General features: G+C 38.4%; 2 protein-coding genes across 2 annotated transcripts in view; one reads left to right on the forward strand and one right to left on the reverse strand.

Moving 5' to 3' along the window:
• The window catches only part of ZNF804B (zinc finger protein 804B), a 492006-nt gene that overhangs the window by 448834 nt on the left and 25506 nt on the right, over nucleotides 1-17666 (reverse strand). The gene's annotated exons all lie outside the window — the stretch shown is intronic.
• TEX47 (testis expressed 47) lies at nucleotides 12131-12910 on the forward strand. The gene has a single exon (XM_008686288.2). The coding sequence runs from the start codon at nucleotides 12149-12151 to the stop codon at nucleotides 12908-12910; it is 762 nt and encodes a 253-aa protein (XP_008684510.1). The 5' UTR covers nucleotides 12131-12148.

The raw sequence follows: 17666 nt of genomic DNA on the forward strand, positions 1-17666 counted from the left end.
TCTTGCAACCCTACCTTCTACCCCAGGCAAGTTGGTAATACAACACTTACTGATAAAACCTAGGAAATGAGTTCTACTTTAAAATATTATATTTATATATACACTATTTCATTCATTCATTCATTCATTCATAAAGAAGTAGACCACTTCTCCAGCCCACCCTTTGGAAGAAAGAGNNNTTTTAAGCCCAAGCTCAGCTGCTCAGTCTGAGATGCAGTGACGTGGGCATCTGGGGTCAGTGGCATCAGAGCTGTCACGGTGCCCTTAGCCCTGTGGCTTGCCTTGACAGCAGGATCCCAACACCCAGAGAGTTAAGCACCTTCACAGAGCCTTTTTCACTTCAGTTATTGCAACTCTGTTGACTAGAGAATGTAATAGTGAAGGAGAAAAATGCCTGGCTTTTCCCCCTGCCGAGAGCAGAAAGCTGAAATAGACTTAATTGTGGTCAAGGATTTATCTTAAAAACAATTATTTAGTGATTCTCAATCCCAAAATAATGCTGAAAAATCTAAAAAGCAGTCCGTCATCCTACAAAAGAGTTATAGTTGGGGATCCTTCGTATCGTAGAGCTCTCACCAATCTAGGAGGGCTCTGGCTTTATCTGCGCCATAAATAAAAAAGACACTGGCATCCAGAACCAGGATTATAATCTACCAACTCAGAAGATGATTAAGATAAATAGATGCTGGCTTCAGACACACGGATTGCATTTCCCAGTTACTCTTGCAGCAACACTCACTCACCTCAGATGTGATGAAGTATTCAGTGAGATCACTCTTTTCTCCTCACGTAACACAGAGCATTCAAGATGTAATCTAGCTCCCTGGATGGTAGAGTTGAATTTTATTCCGCTTTACCATCACCATGCCAACAGAAATTTCTTCCTCCTTAATTTTACTTTTCATAACATCAACTTCTTTTTGTTCCTTTCATTGCCTGCGTTTATATTTCATTAAATAAAAATGGCTTAGCCGCAAAATATAATAGTAAATTTATGCCACTTAAAACAAATTAATTAGTCAAAGAGACTGGCAATCACAACCTGATAATTTTTTAAATGTTGCAGAGCATGACTATGCTTTAATTTTCCCTGAAAAGATTTTATTTTTTCTAGAGATCAGCTTTTCAAAAGTACAGGTTATAAGTGTAAAGCTGTCTTTAGTAAAAAAAAAAACCACAACCCCCCCCCCAAAAAAAACCCTACAGATTTTTAATTTTTTAATTCACAAAGAAAACAGCTAGTTGAAGGCAAAGAGGATATGCACTAAGCCAGAGGTCCGCACTTGGATTCCAAAAACATCATGACCAAGAAGAATTTTCCCCTTTTTATAGGCATAGGTCTTGGAGAATGACCTTATAAAACATGTAAGACTAGCCTGGTTCTCAGATACATCACTGGAAGCAAATTTCTAACAACCAAAAATGAGTTACTGAATCCAAATCACACCATTGGCCTCCACCTCTGGAAATTCATTAAACATCACTTACCACAACCCTGTGAGCCTGGGCCCAAAATAGGTGTTTAATCAAAAGCCGAAGCTTAAAAGTATGTTTTTTTGGGGGGGAGGGGGGTTACTGTTGCACTGTCTTATCATTAAAAGTTACACATGCACACATAAACACAGCTGAGAGATCTTGGAGATGGGTACATGGTAGCTAAGTACAGTATCTTGTGATCTGGTGAAGTAGATAAGAGATTTTAACCATCAAGCAATGGCTAGGCCAGGCTATTCTTCTACTTTGTAAAAAGATTTCTGAAAATTTCCAGATATAAAAGTTATCTTACACTTTCTGCTCTGTTTATGATAAACACAAAACTATCCTTCCCATCAAACCATTACCAAAAAACATGTGGCCTCTCTCAAAGTCCAACTGTCCTTAATAAAAAATTATAAACACAAACAAATCTTTTTTTTTTTAAAGATTTTATTTATTTATTTGACAGAGATAGAGACAGAGCGAGAGAGGGAACACAAGCAAGGGGGAGTGGGAGAGGAAGAAGCAGGCTCATAGCGGAGGAGCCCAATGTAGGGCTTGATCCCATAATGCCGGGATCACGCCCTGAGCCCAAGGCAGACGCTTAACCGCTGTGCCACCCAGGCGCCCCAACACAAACAAATCTAATTATATCAAGTACAATCAATACTCAAGTTATTTGGCTAAAAGTTGATAATTCTAAGGAACAGGTGATCCAAATGACCTTAATTTTTGACCCTGAAGCTTACTATTAGAGTCTGAGAATTTCACCTTTATAGTAATGTTTTTATTCATCTTGTGTTATCAATAGTTGACTTTTTCTGAGTATATCACAACTAAACAGTAGAAATGGTTTAGCCCATGGAAAAGTGAAAAGTTTTACATGAATATAAAATATTCACATAGAAATCATAATTCTACTAACTAGATCATTGGGTTAGAAGTCAAGACTTTCCTACTTCAGCCATAATCTCATTAAATGTGATGTGTAGAACCTCTCGAGGCTAAAAGGGGGACAAAATCATCTTATCCATATTCCAGCACACAAAGGCACAGAATCCAAGACAGCTTTGCCTAGGAACTCTCCTGGAATAAGTATTCCTACCAAAAAGTTCTTCCATGAGGTCAACAGTGGTAGATATGTAGCTGAGAGGTGCCCGTCATAGAGACAAGGAACTAGATGAGGCATGGACCAGAAGTGCATTCATGCATCTCTAGCTGATGATGGCACTGAAGACTGATGATGGAGGACCAGATGCCAACACTTCCCCACTGCGAAGCTAGTGTAGACCCTGGAAATTTGTCCTCCCAAATGACGTAGTTACCCTGTACATGCTCATTCTCTAAAATTCACTTCACAAAAAAGTGACTGTAGCTTATGATTACATATATTCCAACAATGGTACTTAGAATCACACGAGGTTGTGAAATGTTCACAACTACTAACGTTAGTGGGTGCGGCTACTGAAGAAATATGGAATTGCCCTGAATTAAAACAGGCAAAAGGGCTTTAAATTTAGTATAGGCTGGAAAGGTTGCAGGATAATAAAGACTTGGATAGATAAAGGAAAATCTGTTTAGATACCTAGGACATAGCCAATTTCTCAAAATATTTCACTATGTTGTTCTTACCTATTGCTGCTCTGGATATATGAAGCAAAAAATGATATAGTTACTTAGACTTGGATTAACATTACTCTTAATTTAAAAAGAAATACTTTCCAAGGTTTTAAATTCTAGCCTAAATCTTCATTACATATATGGGATGCAACAATATTTTAGTCGGCACTTCTGACTCGAAAATTTTGCTTTCCTAAACATCCTGAATGTAATTATGAAAACCGTTCAGTGTGGCACCCGTCCTACTACTTCCCTGTGTAAAAATAACTCGTGGCTCTCTATGGAGCATCACAAAATTCAGATTCCTGTAACTGCTTTTTGAATAGTTCTGGCACCACTTTACTTATTGAAACATCTATCACATTTCCTGAAAAGTAATCTCGTAAGAAATATCATCTCACTGTTTCAGTATTTCACGTATGTATGTTTTGGTCAGCCTTGATATAAGGTAAGCAACTCGACGGCAGGAATATCAATTGGCCTCTTTGTGCCATGTTCTCCCTAACTGAAAAAGGAATATGTTATGTAGGTAGTGCCAAGTTTCCTGCCAACTGTAAACCTCTTTTAGTTCAATTTCCTCCATTCCGCACAGCACATTGATCAAAATTAAACCAAAAGCAAGCACTAAAATAGATACTAGCTTATTGATGATGTGTTTTAGCACAACAGATTATGTGAACAAAGTAGACGCTTGCACTGACATTCCGAAGCTACTACTCCAACCGTAATTACTGTCGTACGTGTAAGGCAACTTTGCTATTATAACTCAAAAATGTTTAAAGTCATGAAAAACTAAGATTTAGTTGTGTTTGTATCACATGACATAATGTGCACCAAGGGCGTTAGTAATTCCTGTGTCTTCAGAGCTCCTCTGTTTGCCAAAGCAGCACAAAATAAATTTGATATAAGAGGAAAAATAAACACGAGTGAGTTCAGTGTTGTTTGTTGTCTCCAGAATCTCTGTTGAGAACTGACGATCTTAAAATATTTTCAAAACTTGCAATATAGCTTTCTATTTTCAGACTCCACCTTCCTGGCTGACACAAGAGCAGTTTAGAGAAAACAGCAACAACAACAACAACAACATTGTGTGCTAGTTTCTAATAGAGAAAAACCTAGGATCACTATAGGATAATTGCCCTATAATCTTCTTCCTCTATAATTTACTATCAGAATGCTTTCATTCTTCTTACTGCCAAATGTTTTGGAGGAGTGGTCTACTCCTAGACCACTTATTCTATTTTGACTCAACTCAATGACTGCACCCTGGCTTCCCTCGATCATTTTACTGAATCTTTTTTTTTTTTTTTTAATCTCCAGGAGACTCGAGATTGCCAATATTAGAAGGTCACCTCAGTTCTCAAGCGTTTTGACCTCTCTCCTCCACCTACCTCTGATGTTCTCATTTGCCCACTTCTTAAAATTAAGGGTTCCACATGGTATTCTCTCTACCTTCTTCTCTCCTGTCATTATCTCACAAGCACATTGGTTCCCACAGTTTCAACTTTTTCATCGGTGCAGATGACATTCAACTTTGCATCACGATCTTGATGTTTCTAGATCTTCAGACTCCTAACTGCATTTGTACTTGGATGTTCCCATGGTAAGTCCACTTCAACCTAATAGTTACAAACTGTTTTTCTTCCCAAATCTGGGCTTTCTCCTCTATCCTCCTATTTTAAAAATCTAAGTCATCCCAACTACTGACATTCAAATCCAAGAGTCATCTTTAAATCTTTCCATAGCTCACCTCACACATCCAGTTGACCAAATCACGTCTACCTTGGTGATGACTCGAATATATTCCTCAGTCTTAGCAATGGCCAAAATCTTCAAAGACTCACCTTTTTCTCAGTGGTAGCCTTTAGGCTAGTCATACAAAGATGATCTCATGTCATGAAAGGTTTTTCTGAACTGAAGCTCCTAGACTTTGTCTTGATAACAGCTCCATCCTCCATCTCTAGGTCTTCCTACTCTTAGTCTCAACCAGTAAGCCCACACATCCCTGAGTGTTGATGCTCCTTATTCAGCTTGGTCCACCATCTGCTGTTTTATAAGTTCTACCCATCAGCAGGCTCTCAAAGTAGACTAGCTCAGACCAAAAACAGAGCAACGCATGTATTACCTTTTGCCAAACCAGTACCACAGCTCATCGGGTTTTTTAATGTTTTTTTTTTCCTGAATAATAATGTAGACATGCTTAGAAAATTAATTAAAATGCAGAATGACTATCACCACCAAATTCTACCATTTTTTTTTTTTGAAAGAGAAAAAGAGATCATTAGCTGGGGGGTGGGAGGCACAGGGCTGAGCAGATGAAAGGGAAGAGAATCTTAAGCAGGCTCCATGCCCTTCACAGAGCCCAACGCAGGGCTGGATCTCATAACCCTGTGATCATGACCTGAGCCAAAACCAAGAGTCTGACGCTTTAACCAACTGAGCCATCCAAGCGTCCCCTAAATTCCACCAATTTTAACATTTGGCTGGATTTCTGTCTGGTTTGTATTATCATTTTTAAAATAAAATGGGAATCACATATTATGCATAACTTTGTGTATTATATTATTTACTTTGAGAATAACTGTTTTCCGTGCATTTAAAATATTCTTCAAAAATTATTTTAGGGCATCACAGTATTCCATAATTAATATATCTATTCAATTTTTCAAAGTTCTCCTTTAATCCCTATAATAACCATCTTTACATTAAAATGTTTGTCAATAATTTTATTTCTTTATGATATGCACCCGGAAGAGGCATTACTTAGAGTATGAAATTTTTAAGCTCGTGATCCATATCACCAAATTACTTTCCAGAAGACCTGAACCAATTTGCTCCTCGACCAGCGGATAAGATCACTCATTCCCCAGCGGCAGAATTCTTAAAAGTGTTCTGGTTGCCTCCAGAATTGCCCATCCCTAACTCCTCTGCCCATCACAGGCAACTTTCTAAAACACAGTTATGATTACAGGCACTCAAAAAGTCCCAGTGATTCCCTACCACCCACAGAGTAAAACGCATACCTCTGAGCTTGGCATCTGAGTCCTCCACAAACTGGCTGCAACTTCCTGTTTCTCCTTCCCCAAGTCTCCCCCCTGCTCAGCCTCCAGCCTGGGCCAGCATTTCTACTCCAGGTTACACTTAAAATCACCTGGAGAGGCTTTCACAAACACATAGGCTAGAGTTCCTTTCCACGCTAATTAAATAAGAATCAGGAGCTGGCTTCTTTTTTAATTCTCTACCATTTGATTCTAATAGACAGCCAGCATTTAAATCACCACCAGCCAGCCCGTTCTTCCTTAAAGGGAAACAGGGGGAGACACTGGAAAGCATTTGTCTAAAATGAAAATTTCTGGACCGCACTTTAAGCATACTAACTCAGACTCTGGGGGGCTAGAGCCCAGGAATCTCTAATTTAACAAACCTGCAGATTCTATAGTTTGAGAACTGCACTCTCCTTCAACAAGACCACTGCCATTTCCTCAAATGCCACGTTTCCCAGCCCTACAATATATGCCTTCTGCGCTTTGTGCTTCTCATTTACAAAATCTGTTCTGTACCTTCCCTAATCCCCATCTCTTTCCTGCCCCACCCCAAATCATATCTTTTCTTATGCCCAACTTAAATACTAGTTCTTTCAGTCAGATTTAATTTTCCAGTATTTTTTGTTTTCTGTGTTCATTGTTTATGCCCTTATTATATTTCTGCTCTCCATCTCTGTACTAACCATAATCGTTTAGACGTTAAGATCTACTAATAGAATTGACTTTTTCGCATGTAGGTACAATATCTGATTTACAAGAATATCTCCACAGTGTCTGGCATGTTTTTCTACAAATAGTAGACATATGTTAAACGTTTGAATTGAATAACAAAGTATTTTTAGCCTGTGCTCTCCTTGATAAATAATTACCAAACACTGCTCTATAATGTTTTTGACAGAAACAATGCTGGAGAAGGTAATCTAGTTTTCTTTTTTTAATAAATCTTTAAATATCTAGTAATTTGACAACCTTTTTTTTTTTCTCTGCTAAATCAAGCATATTTTGTCTACCTAATTGTTTGGCATATGATCCTAGTAAAAGATTTTACCCAAGTTGTTAGCCATTTATTTAGAACATGAATTCTCTTACACAGATTATTTAAATATATCAAAACGCAGGAAAAGTTAGTGGAAATGATTAGAGTTTTCTGTTTTTCCAGCATACAAGCACAAGTGAGAGGTTAAAGTGGAATCTGGCATTCCAAGTAGAAAATAAGTCAGTCATTGCACATCCTCCCATTCTAGAGAAATGAAGTCAAGAAACATTCACAAAGCCACTTCTGAGCTCTGTTCCCCTGAAGACCATGCCCAAATAAAAGCTTTTTCATTAAGCTTTCCAAAAAAGCCACCCTTTCCACCTCAGGACTTCTAAAGCACTGATCATCATTCACATTGTATTTATGATGTTTTCGCCTGCCCTGTAGTCATTCATGGACATCTCAACACCCCTCACTGGACCCTAAACTCCTAAAATCAGGGACCAGCTGTTTTCCATGTTTGTTTTTCTTCCAGTGCCCATGATATTACCTGGTGCACCAAAGGTGTAGATAAACCTGAGATGAATGAGAGAATAAAGACAGTAAATCAATTTTGTTGAATTACAGGTATGAGGTAAGAGTTTTCAATTTCCTTTATCCAAACCACAAGGTAGTCTCCATTTCCAGAAAAATTGTCCTGTCATAGAGAAGCAAAGAATGGCACTGTGGGCATGGATACTGAGAGGGAATAATTTATCCGCTCTTTACCCTAGGTGGACAGAGGAGAGAGGTTGTTGAGAGCATGTGTGAACCGTGTGCATAAAGCACTTAAATAACTCATGCTTTAGTTTCCTCTTCTATAATTGTGGGCTGTTGTGAAGCTTAAATTAATTAATATGTGTAAAATCATCTAGTGTAGGGCACACGGTAAATAACCAGTTAATAATATTTAATCTTTTTAATCCTTTCCGTCTGGCTTACAAAGACAAAGGACCCTGGGAGTTTGTTTTTCAGAAACATTTGGTTCCAGAAAATAAAACCAGAGCATGAAGTATATGGTAACTATTAAGGTGCATGCTTGACACAAGTTCCAAATACATGTTGCGTACTTACGTGAGATGAGCTGGATGACAAGAGCGGATAGGTAGAGTATCTGGAAGAAGATTCCTCAGCATTATAGGTTTCCACTCGGGTTCTGCCACTTGTCAGTTGTTTGAACTTAGGTATCTACTCTAACAGATCACTCGGGGAGAACAATCACCAATGTCTTTTTATCCCATTGGACAGATAGAGTTCTTCTTCTGTTTGAGTTACCACCTAAAGATAAATCCCTGGCCCTTAATCGATGGAACACAGGACTGTGGCATCTGAGAATTTAATGTCCAGTGTCCATCGAAAAGAGCTTGTACAACTACATATATCAGCCAATAAAAAAATTGTCCAAAACGTATGTTGTTTCTATTCGTATCTGCTCAAAACTTTACTCCTGACCTAAGAGTGTGGTTGATGAAAGGCAAGAAAACAAGGCAAGTTGCCTTTAAATGTGACATGACAAAGAAACAAAAATGTGGAAGCAAGAATCCAACAACAAAACATTCATTGAGAGATGGAAAGCTACATGGGGAAGATATAGGTCAAACTACTATCTATGGTGGTAAAAACTACCAATTCTAAATGTATTCAGTTGAACTGCATGAAACTGAGAGCTATATAGAATTGTTGAATCATTATATTACACACCCTGAAACTAATGTGACAGTGTAAAGTATATGTGAATAAAAAAATTAAAATATAAAATAAAAATTGTCAATATCAGACAGTTTTTAACTTATAGAAATGACAATTTCATGTTGCAAGCCAACACCAATCAAGAAATCATCACTCTCTTGAAGAAGAAATGGTTCAGTGATATTGTGCATAGTTCATATGGGGAATTATAATGATAAAAGACTGTCATTTTTTTCTATTAGGTTTATATTGGAGGAACCAAGATATATGAAAGAGAAGGGAAATAAAAAGTGTACATGTGGCGAAAAATCACAACTGAGCTCCCTTTTATAGGGGTAAAAAGGTAGAAAAATCGTACTATAGATAAGAATGGTGTCATGAAGAAGAAAATCTTATCTATGTATAAAAGGTTAATTTGTGCATTCAAAAAGGGCTTCTGTATATGCCCTATAAAGTCTCCCACTGACTCTGAGCAGAGTCCTTGTTAGGTTACCAAACCCTATAGCGGCATGTCCCCATCTTCTCTGTTATAATCCATCATTGTGCACTGGAAGTAAGTGCCAGGAATCGCTGTGGACCTGGGAAGGGGAGACGTGCCTTCTAGCATTCTGTGGAGGGGCAAGTAAACAGGAAAGACTTCATAAAATAAGTATCTCCTGAACTTTATGAAGCAGACATGTCACATGTCCTACAGTTTCATGCTCTCAGCTGAATAGGTGAGGTGGAAAAACACTGAGGATAGGAGATTCTGATTATAACCCTAATAAAAAGCAAGGGCTATAATGCAATCAAGAACCTATGATACATTGCAAAGTAAAAATACTTCGTAACAGAATACAGTTGGCAAATAACATTTAGGAAACATGAAAAGATAAGACCAAGGATGTTGACCTAGGAGATGAGTGAAAAATGTGTAACTGAGACACAAATGGGGTATTTGTAAAGGGAAATACACAGAAAATAATAGTTAAAATGTTGGCATTTTAAATTTAAAAGGGTAGAGGTACATCCAAGGAGAAGAGTTATAAACAGGATTACAATTTAGGAGTCCTCTGTACAGAAAAATACTGGGCTGGAAAGTTAGTCTTTTTCTTCTTTGTCAACCCCAACAAACTGATGGTATCTGCCTTGAGCTTTAGATAGAGAAGGAGTCCAAGTCCACGGCTGGCCTCAGCAGGGAAGTCTAGATGGTCAATCAGCAATGTCAATCATTAAGTTTGGAGGCGAGACTAACAGCAAGGACCAGCCACCTGCCCTCACAAAAGATGGCACTAAGCTACTTGGGCACAGAGGTAGAATGAGAGATCTGCACGATGAGCCCAGAGCCTCAGCTTTGCCCAGAGCTGAGTGTGAGAGGGAACTGAGCAAGGCCATAAGTAGAGATTTGGGGAGAAATTCAGGCAGGCCCAGAGTCATAGAAACCGAGGGAGAACAGAAAGCCATTAAGGAGGTATCGTCGACACAATCACATTCTGCAAAGCAGTAAGAAGAATGAGGCTGAAAACAACCCCTAGACCCGGCAGTGACAAGTTCCCCTGTGCCTTGGGAAAGATCGTTTCATTTCAGGAAGTGACGAAGTGAACCCCGTGAGGAATTAGTCAATTTTTATGTACCACACAATTAAGGAATTATTAAGTCACCTCTCAGCCCCCACTTTTTGGGATAACTCATTACTATATATCATTAAAACCAGATCATAAGTTTGGATAACACAAACCTTGGGGGGGGGAATACTGTAAGGTTTACTTTTTAAAAATTGAATAAGGGTGTTTTCTAATCTTGTTTTAAAATTATGGTGAGAGTTCACATGAATGCAATTTCAAGATATGGTATTATTAAGTTTTATTGTAAAAACTAATCTAAATTTACATCAAATTAAGAAAACCTTACAGAAGAACTTTCTTGAAACAGAATCTGACATGTGTCCTTAAAGTACTTAATTAATGCATCAATACCCCTCTACCCTATGTGGACAGAGCAGGGAGGTTTCTGAAAGCATGTTTGAATTGTGTGTAAGATGTATAACTACTCCATGCTTTAGTTTCCTCCTCCATAAATTGTGGACAAAAAGTAAAAAGAAAAGAATATGTCTAGGAAGATATTCAGGTCCACCATCTGACTTACAAGGGCACCTGGCTAAGAGGAAGCCATTCCATAAAAGAAGCCTTCCTTTCCTCTTCTGTGAGGTTGAGGTGTAGAGATACCCTCATTAAATGAAGAAATGGCACTTGCCAGTGTGCTCTGGCCCTTTAAGACCACTGACAACCTGATTCACTAGGCACCATGGAAACGAGAAGAGAACACACAGGACAGCTGGCAGCACCCAAGACACTGGCAGTTGGAAAAGTGATGGCGGACAAATGGGACCTCAAGGACAAGTAAAAGCAAGAAGCACTTGAAGAAGGAAAGAAATGTCAAGATGACCTGGAGGGAAGAAAAAGAGATTTGTGAGAAGAGTAAGTGCAAAGAAACAGAATTTATTATTTGATACCCACAATGACAACAAAGGGAAGGAAAAAGGGCCATTTCTGACATTTGTTGATAGGAAAAAACCCCAAAGAATCAAAATTTGTTACTCCAAAAATCGACTGTTATTAGATAAAGCCACGGTATTAACTTTTAGTATCCTGAGTAAAGATGAAGGAAGCCAACTAGGACTTAAGAATTCCCCAGATTTTTTTTTTTAATTTACTGACCAGTTAAATTTTTTTTAATAAAATGGAGAGTTAACATAAAATATCACTTTTTTTTAAATTGACAAATCAAGGACAATCTGTAATTACCATTACATATATGCAAAGACATGTTAACGTGATCCCAATGCTACGGTGAGTGGCTGTCAGCAGATACGTTCCTGTGTGCGTGTGTGCACGTGTACATGTGCATAAGAGCACACGCGTGATTCAGGAAAAGAGGGCAGAGAAAAAATTTAATATCAGTTGAAGGAGAAAGTAATAATTCAAACAAAAATAGAGTTAACTTGCTCTAGAGTACGTTCTTTCTTCCCCCCACTCACCAGTGTATTAGTTTTTTCCTACGATGTGAATGTTATTTCATGGTAAACTTTTAAACAATCTCTATAATTTGCATCTTGTTTAAACATTCTCCTTTACTGCAAAGACGGTATTGTTTATAATACTAGGAAGGGATTTTGCTATTCACTAGCATTTGACAGACGATAAACTTTTCTCTTTTTTTTGTAAGAAGAAATGAAAGAGTTCACCACTGAAGAGATATCCTGATAATGCAAACATCGTGATAGGCTAAAAACTGGAATCATCTGGAAGAACAAATAGGGCCCATCATGACTTTCCCAGGCCATGTCGGAAAGACCAGCAAAAGGACTTTTCCAGTGGAATCTCCTCTAATGCCACAAATTCCACGTGGCAATTATTATCATCTTCAGGAAGAGAAGCAAAGACTACAGCTAAAGAAATTCCTTCTTCATAGGATGTTTCTAGTGGCCGAGATAACAGCAAACACAGAAAAAAAAGATTTTGCTGACTACTATGAACAAGCATTTCAGTCGATTTTAAAACATCACCTAGGAGAGGCAGTGACAGGGTTTTTGCTGGTATATCCTACTTCCATTCTGCATGTCCTTGAGAGCTCCAATGGTACCCTTTACCGAATTCTTTTAGATTATCTTAACCATCGAAAGAGTGAAGCGGAATTCTTTATCCATGGGATGAAAATTATAGTTGTGTCCCATAACATCCCAACCAGGCTCTTCATGCAATGGCATGTTTCAGTAATAAAAGTTCCAGTCATGTATCTTGATGATATGACACAGACACAGTCCGTGGAAGAGGTCGTCACAGAGTTTCTCACTCAGACTCATAAGCTGGCACTGCACCTTTTAAAGACGGTTAAAGTGGGTGCTAAAGGACCGGGGGATAACTTGCACCAACTTGCACCTCAACTGCTCATCCCAGAACAAATAATAAAGTACTTGTGCAAATCTGAAGAATTCCTGGATCCGGAAACGTTCATAAACATATATAACAAACCCATACATGTCACTTTGGATTCCGAGGTGATCTGGCCTGCTCCTACCTATTTCTAGAAGTGAGAGACATGTGGTGGATGGGGTCCAATCTCTCCTGGAATTAATGCTACTTAAATAAAAGGAAAGTATTTCTAAAGTTACTCTTCTCTTTAAAAAACAAAGGACCAGAATGTCACAATATACACAAAGGTAATATATTAATCTTCACAGAGCATGTTGAGCTAAACTTGAAAATCAATGTTTAATTCTGATATTAAGTTCAACATGTTATTTTAATAGGGGGAGGATTTAATAAGTTAATAATTTTTCAAATGTTAACCTCAGTTTGATGAAATGGCTTGATTTTTTAAAGAAAAGTATAGATTAAAGGGCAAATTCAGATCCAGATTCTCATTCATTCTTTTTTTTAAGATTTTATTTATTTATTTGACAGAGAGAGAGAGTGCACGCACAAGCAGGGGGGAGCAGGAGAGGGAGAAGTAGGCTCCCCGCTGAGCAGGGACCCCGCCCCCCCCATGGCAGGGCTGCCCCCAACACCCTGGGATCATGACCTGAGCCAAAGGCAGAAGCTTAACCGACTGAGCCACCCAGGTGCCCCTCATTCATTCTTTCAACAGTCGAGCAGCAGCCACCACATAGAATCAAATTTCAGGAAAAGTCATTTTGTTCTCAGAATATAAATCTTAGGGGGAAAATACCATCATTGATTTGCTTGCAACCTATGTTTAGAAGCAAGTACATGTAAAAGTAAATAAGATATGGCATGATCATTACTATAGTTAGCAGTATGTAGGAAAGACTTGAAAGAATAATCTCTATATATTTCCTGAATTCAGAAAACAAAACCTAAACTTTGAAAACAGTTCCAAAGCTCATATATTCTCAACTATATAATCAAGAATTTTGAGGCTATTATAAAGCTGGAGAACACAGTCGATTTTTGAAACAACCAGAAAATACATTGTCAGAAGGCACTGTATTCTTTCACGCAAAATCATTTTTTGAGCACCCTTCACATGACAGACATTTGCCAGATGTTAGGGCTATGGCAGGGTACACAGAAAACACGATTTTTGCTCACTTGTAAAACATTTATAAATGATCCCACAGAAGATATACAAATTGGTTTTCTTTCAATTTACTTCCTATAAAGCAATTAATGAACATGCAATTTCTATATGACCTATTCTAAGTTGTTCTCTCCCTTACTTTACCTGGGATCAATGCACTTTTGCTTTATTTAAGATAGTATAATTTGTTTAAACTATTAAATGACATTAATATCTTGATGATTTCACTGATATTTACCCCAAATTATTTCAATATCCCATGAAACAGATTTAGTAGAAGAAATACTGTGTATCATTATACATTTTATTTAAATTATTTGATTTTCATTATCCTTAGGAAAAAAAAAAGCAATCTCAGTATACAACTCAAATTTGCCATATGCAGATAATTTGTCATCACTTGTTCCATCCATATCAAAATCAAATTTCAGGAAAGACTGCTTCTATTTTTAAACTCTATAATATAGATTTAGATACAGAACAATATTTTTCACTCTTATCTGAACTTGAAGTTCTGTTCACTTAAATTTAGTAACAGAGTACATTTTAGATTAAACATGAAGTAATTCTTCTGGTTAAGAAAGAGCATATAACTTACAAACATTTTATCAATTTAGTAAATATTAAACATCTCATATTCATCAGCAATGTGCTATTTACTCTGAAAAGTGAAAAAGACATAGGCATCCACCCATTCACCCATTGTTGAATAAATGTTCAACAACAAAATGAGTGGAAGTAAAAGTAAAGGCTTTCCAGGGGGGAAAAAAAAAAAAAAGCCATAGAGAAAGGACCCGAGGAAGTAAACCTTGATCTAGGCTTGTGGATGTGAGGAGAGGGTGGGGAGGGCAGATGAGCATATTGAGAACAGAGAACAAGCAGAGACAGGAAGGAGAAAATGAACCATAAATGTTCATTGGATCCGGTAGAATCCCTTTAGCAAGGTAAATTTTGTTTGTTTGGGAAGAGTATTTTCTAAAGTTAGCTAGTGAATATAAGTGCAGTTTACAAATAAAATTGTATATATATATATACTTATATAAAAGTACAGCATATTTTCCAAAAATGACCATGGCAATATATCGTGTCCCACATGCTCTTCTTACAACATGACCTTAACATTCCTACATGTCATGGTGGCCTCTAAGTCCCCTCCCCTTGAAATCAAGCAGACCTTTGTAATTGCCTTGACCAAGAGAGTACAACAGAAGTGATCCCATGTGACCCCCGAGGCTAGGTCATAAAAATGCAACATACTTTACCACGATCACTTCAATGCTAGCTCTTGGAACCACTAGACATGTGAGTTAGTGAACCTTCAGGTGATTACAGACTCTAGTCTTCCAGTCGATCCTGGATTTCAAGCCAGGCCAACTGATACTGTGTGGAATAGTAGAGATGGTGTGTTCCCACTGAGCCCTGTCCAAATTGCAGATCTGTGAACAAGATAAATGACTATGGTTGATTTAAGCTCCTATGTTTTGGGTGGGTGATTATGTAACAGTCTGGAACAATAATATATATGTAATAGGAATAATTATATATATGTGTGTGCATATAATTTCATATCATGTATTTTTCTTTCATCTATGCCACTAATATTTACAAAATATCTACTGGCAAATACTTACTAGAGTGCCAAGCACCATGCTTGCTATTGGGCATACAAGCAGCGTCAGACTCATAAAGTACTCTCAACCCAATGAGAGTTATAGTTTCCTTACAATAAAACTTGCCATGAAGCTAGAGTACAGAAGTTAACCCAAGCAGAAAATGAGTAGTTTAATACTGAACATATAACAATTAATGTTCTTTTAACAATGAACATACAACATACAATGTATACATATCCAGTGGACATGTAACATTTAAACTGGTGAGGCCAGTGCCATTATAATTCTTTTATTTTGATATGGATATCTTCACAGTAGACTGACAGGCCAAGGCTCTTAGGTTTGTTTCAGAGTAACCAAGGGCTTTCACGAAGGTTATGGTTTTCATGAAGGTTAACTAAAATAATGTTATTTGGAGGGAAAAATCCTCCCAGGGTGAATTTAAAATTTTTACTGTCTTTATTTTAATTAAAGAGGCATCTGGATTCCTTCATGGAGAATTATCACTTAATACAAACAGATTTTTACATTCAGTGACTTTATCATAACTTTAGCGACACAAAAGCACATTTAAATTCAGTTAAATCTATCTAGCAGAATTCCCCCAACTTCCACGAGGAAGCGGAAATGAGACAGCCTATCACCAAATTCGAGATTATTTCATATTGTAGAAAATGACTTAATGTAGAATTAGAGTTCTCCCCCTTGTGGCCAATTATGTAAATTTTCAGATTACCTGCTGATAGAACCCATGCAGTAAACACAGTACATAGTTTTTAAGAGAATATAAAGAGAACCCCCAAAGGTACTTTCCAAATGTCTGCTCTACTCTCCTTGTTTGGCAGATAAGGATTCTGAAACCCAAAGACATGAAGTGTTTTGCCAACAATGAAAGCAAGAATCTGTAACAGAAGTTTCCTATTTCCACTTCACTACTTTACATAGTCATGGTCATGGGTAGGGGTAGGGATTAAATTCCAGCAGTCTCATCACTGCGGCACCACACCCCTGCTGCTCTCCAGCCCTCACTAGTGCCTCCCCCGGATGCCCCCCTGCATTGCCACACGCATCTCCATCTCCATATGCTCTAGTAGAATGCATGGGTCCCTGTTCCCTGCACCGCCCTGCCTTCCTTCAACCTGCTCCCCCACCTGCACTCCCTGCTGCAGTAACATGGACCACTCTCCACAGTTGCCAAGTCAGAAACTTGAACATCATCCCAATTTCCCCTCTTCCTTGTTATCAATGACAGCCAATCAGTCCAAGTCCCACCCATTTTTCCCACAGAAAGTATTTCTAGTTGTCTGGCCTTGTGTTTGTGCTCTCCTTAGGGATCTGCCTCACTCCAATCTCCTCTTCCTCCTGCTAATCTGTATAGTATTTCTAGGAGTGTTAAAAGCAGGGTAGCACAAAGTTTAAGAGAGCCACCTCTGGGGGCCCCTGGGTGGTGCAGTGAGTTAAGCCTCTGACTGCTTGTTTCGGCTCAGATCTGGATCTCAGGGTCCTGAGATCAATCCCAACCTTGGGCTCTGCATGCTCAGCAGGAGCCCGCTTGGAACGCTCTCTCCCACTCCCTCTACAACCTCCCTCTCCCACTCTCTCTCTCTCAAATAAATAAATCTTTAATTTAAAGAGAGAGAGAGAGAGAGAGAGCCACCTCTGGTATCCAACTGCTGCGTTGAAACCTGGCTCAGGAACTTGGAGAGCCATATTTCGATTCTTCACCTCTCGACACCTCAGACTCCTCACCTACAAAGTGAGTGTGATAACAGTATCTACATTATAAGATTGATTAGGGGTGTTTTGCATGAAATAATGGTATAATAATCCCAGCATATAGTAAGCACTCAAAAAAAGCAAAATTCTATCATGACCTGCAAAGCTTTTATTCTTAATATTCCTTCTCTTTGTCTTTATCCTCTTTTTTTTTTAAAAGATTTTATTTATTTATTTGACAGAGATAGAGACAGCCAGTGAGAGAGGGAACACAAGCAGGGGGAGTGGGAGAGGAAGAAGCAGGCTCACAGCGGAGGAGCCTGATGTGGGGCTCGATCCCAGAACTCCGGGATCACGCCCTGAGCCGAAGGCAGACGCTTAACCGCTGTGCCACCCAGGCGCCCCTGTCTTTAT

The sequence above is a fragment of the Ursus maritimus genome, unplaced genomic scaffold (assembly GCF_017311325.1).
Source record: "Ursus maritimus isolate PB19 unplaced genomic scaffold, ASM1731132v1 scaffold_3, whole genome shotgun sequence".
NCBI classification, from domain to species: Eukaryota; Metazoa; Chordata; class Mammalia; order Carnivora; family Ursidae; genus Ursus; species Ursus maritimus.

Excerpts from the sequence above, each read along its gene's own strand:
- TEX47 (XM_008686288.2), top strand. The coding sequence starts at position 12,149 with ATGACTTTCCCAGGCCATGTCGGAAAGACCAGCAAAAGGACTTTTCCA.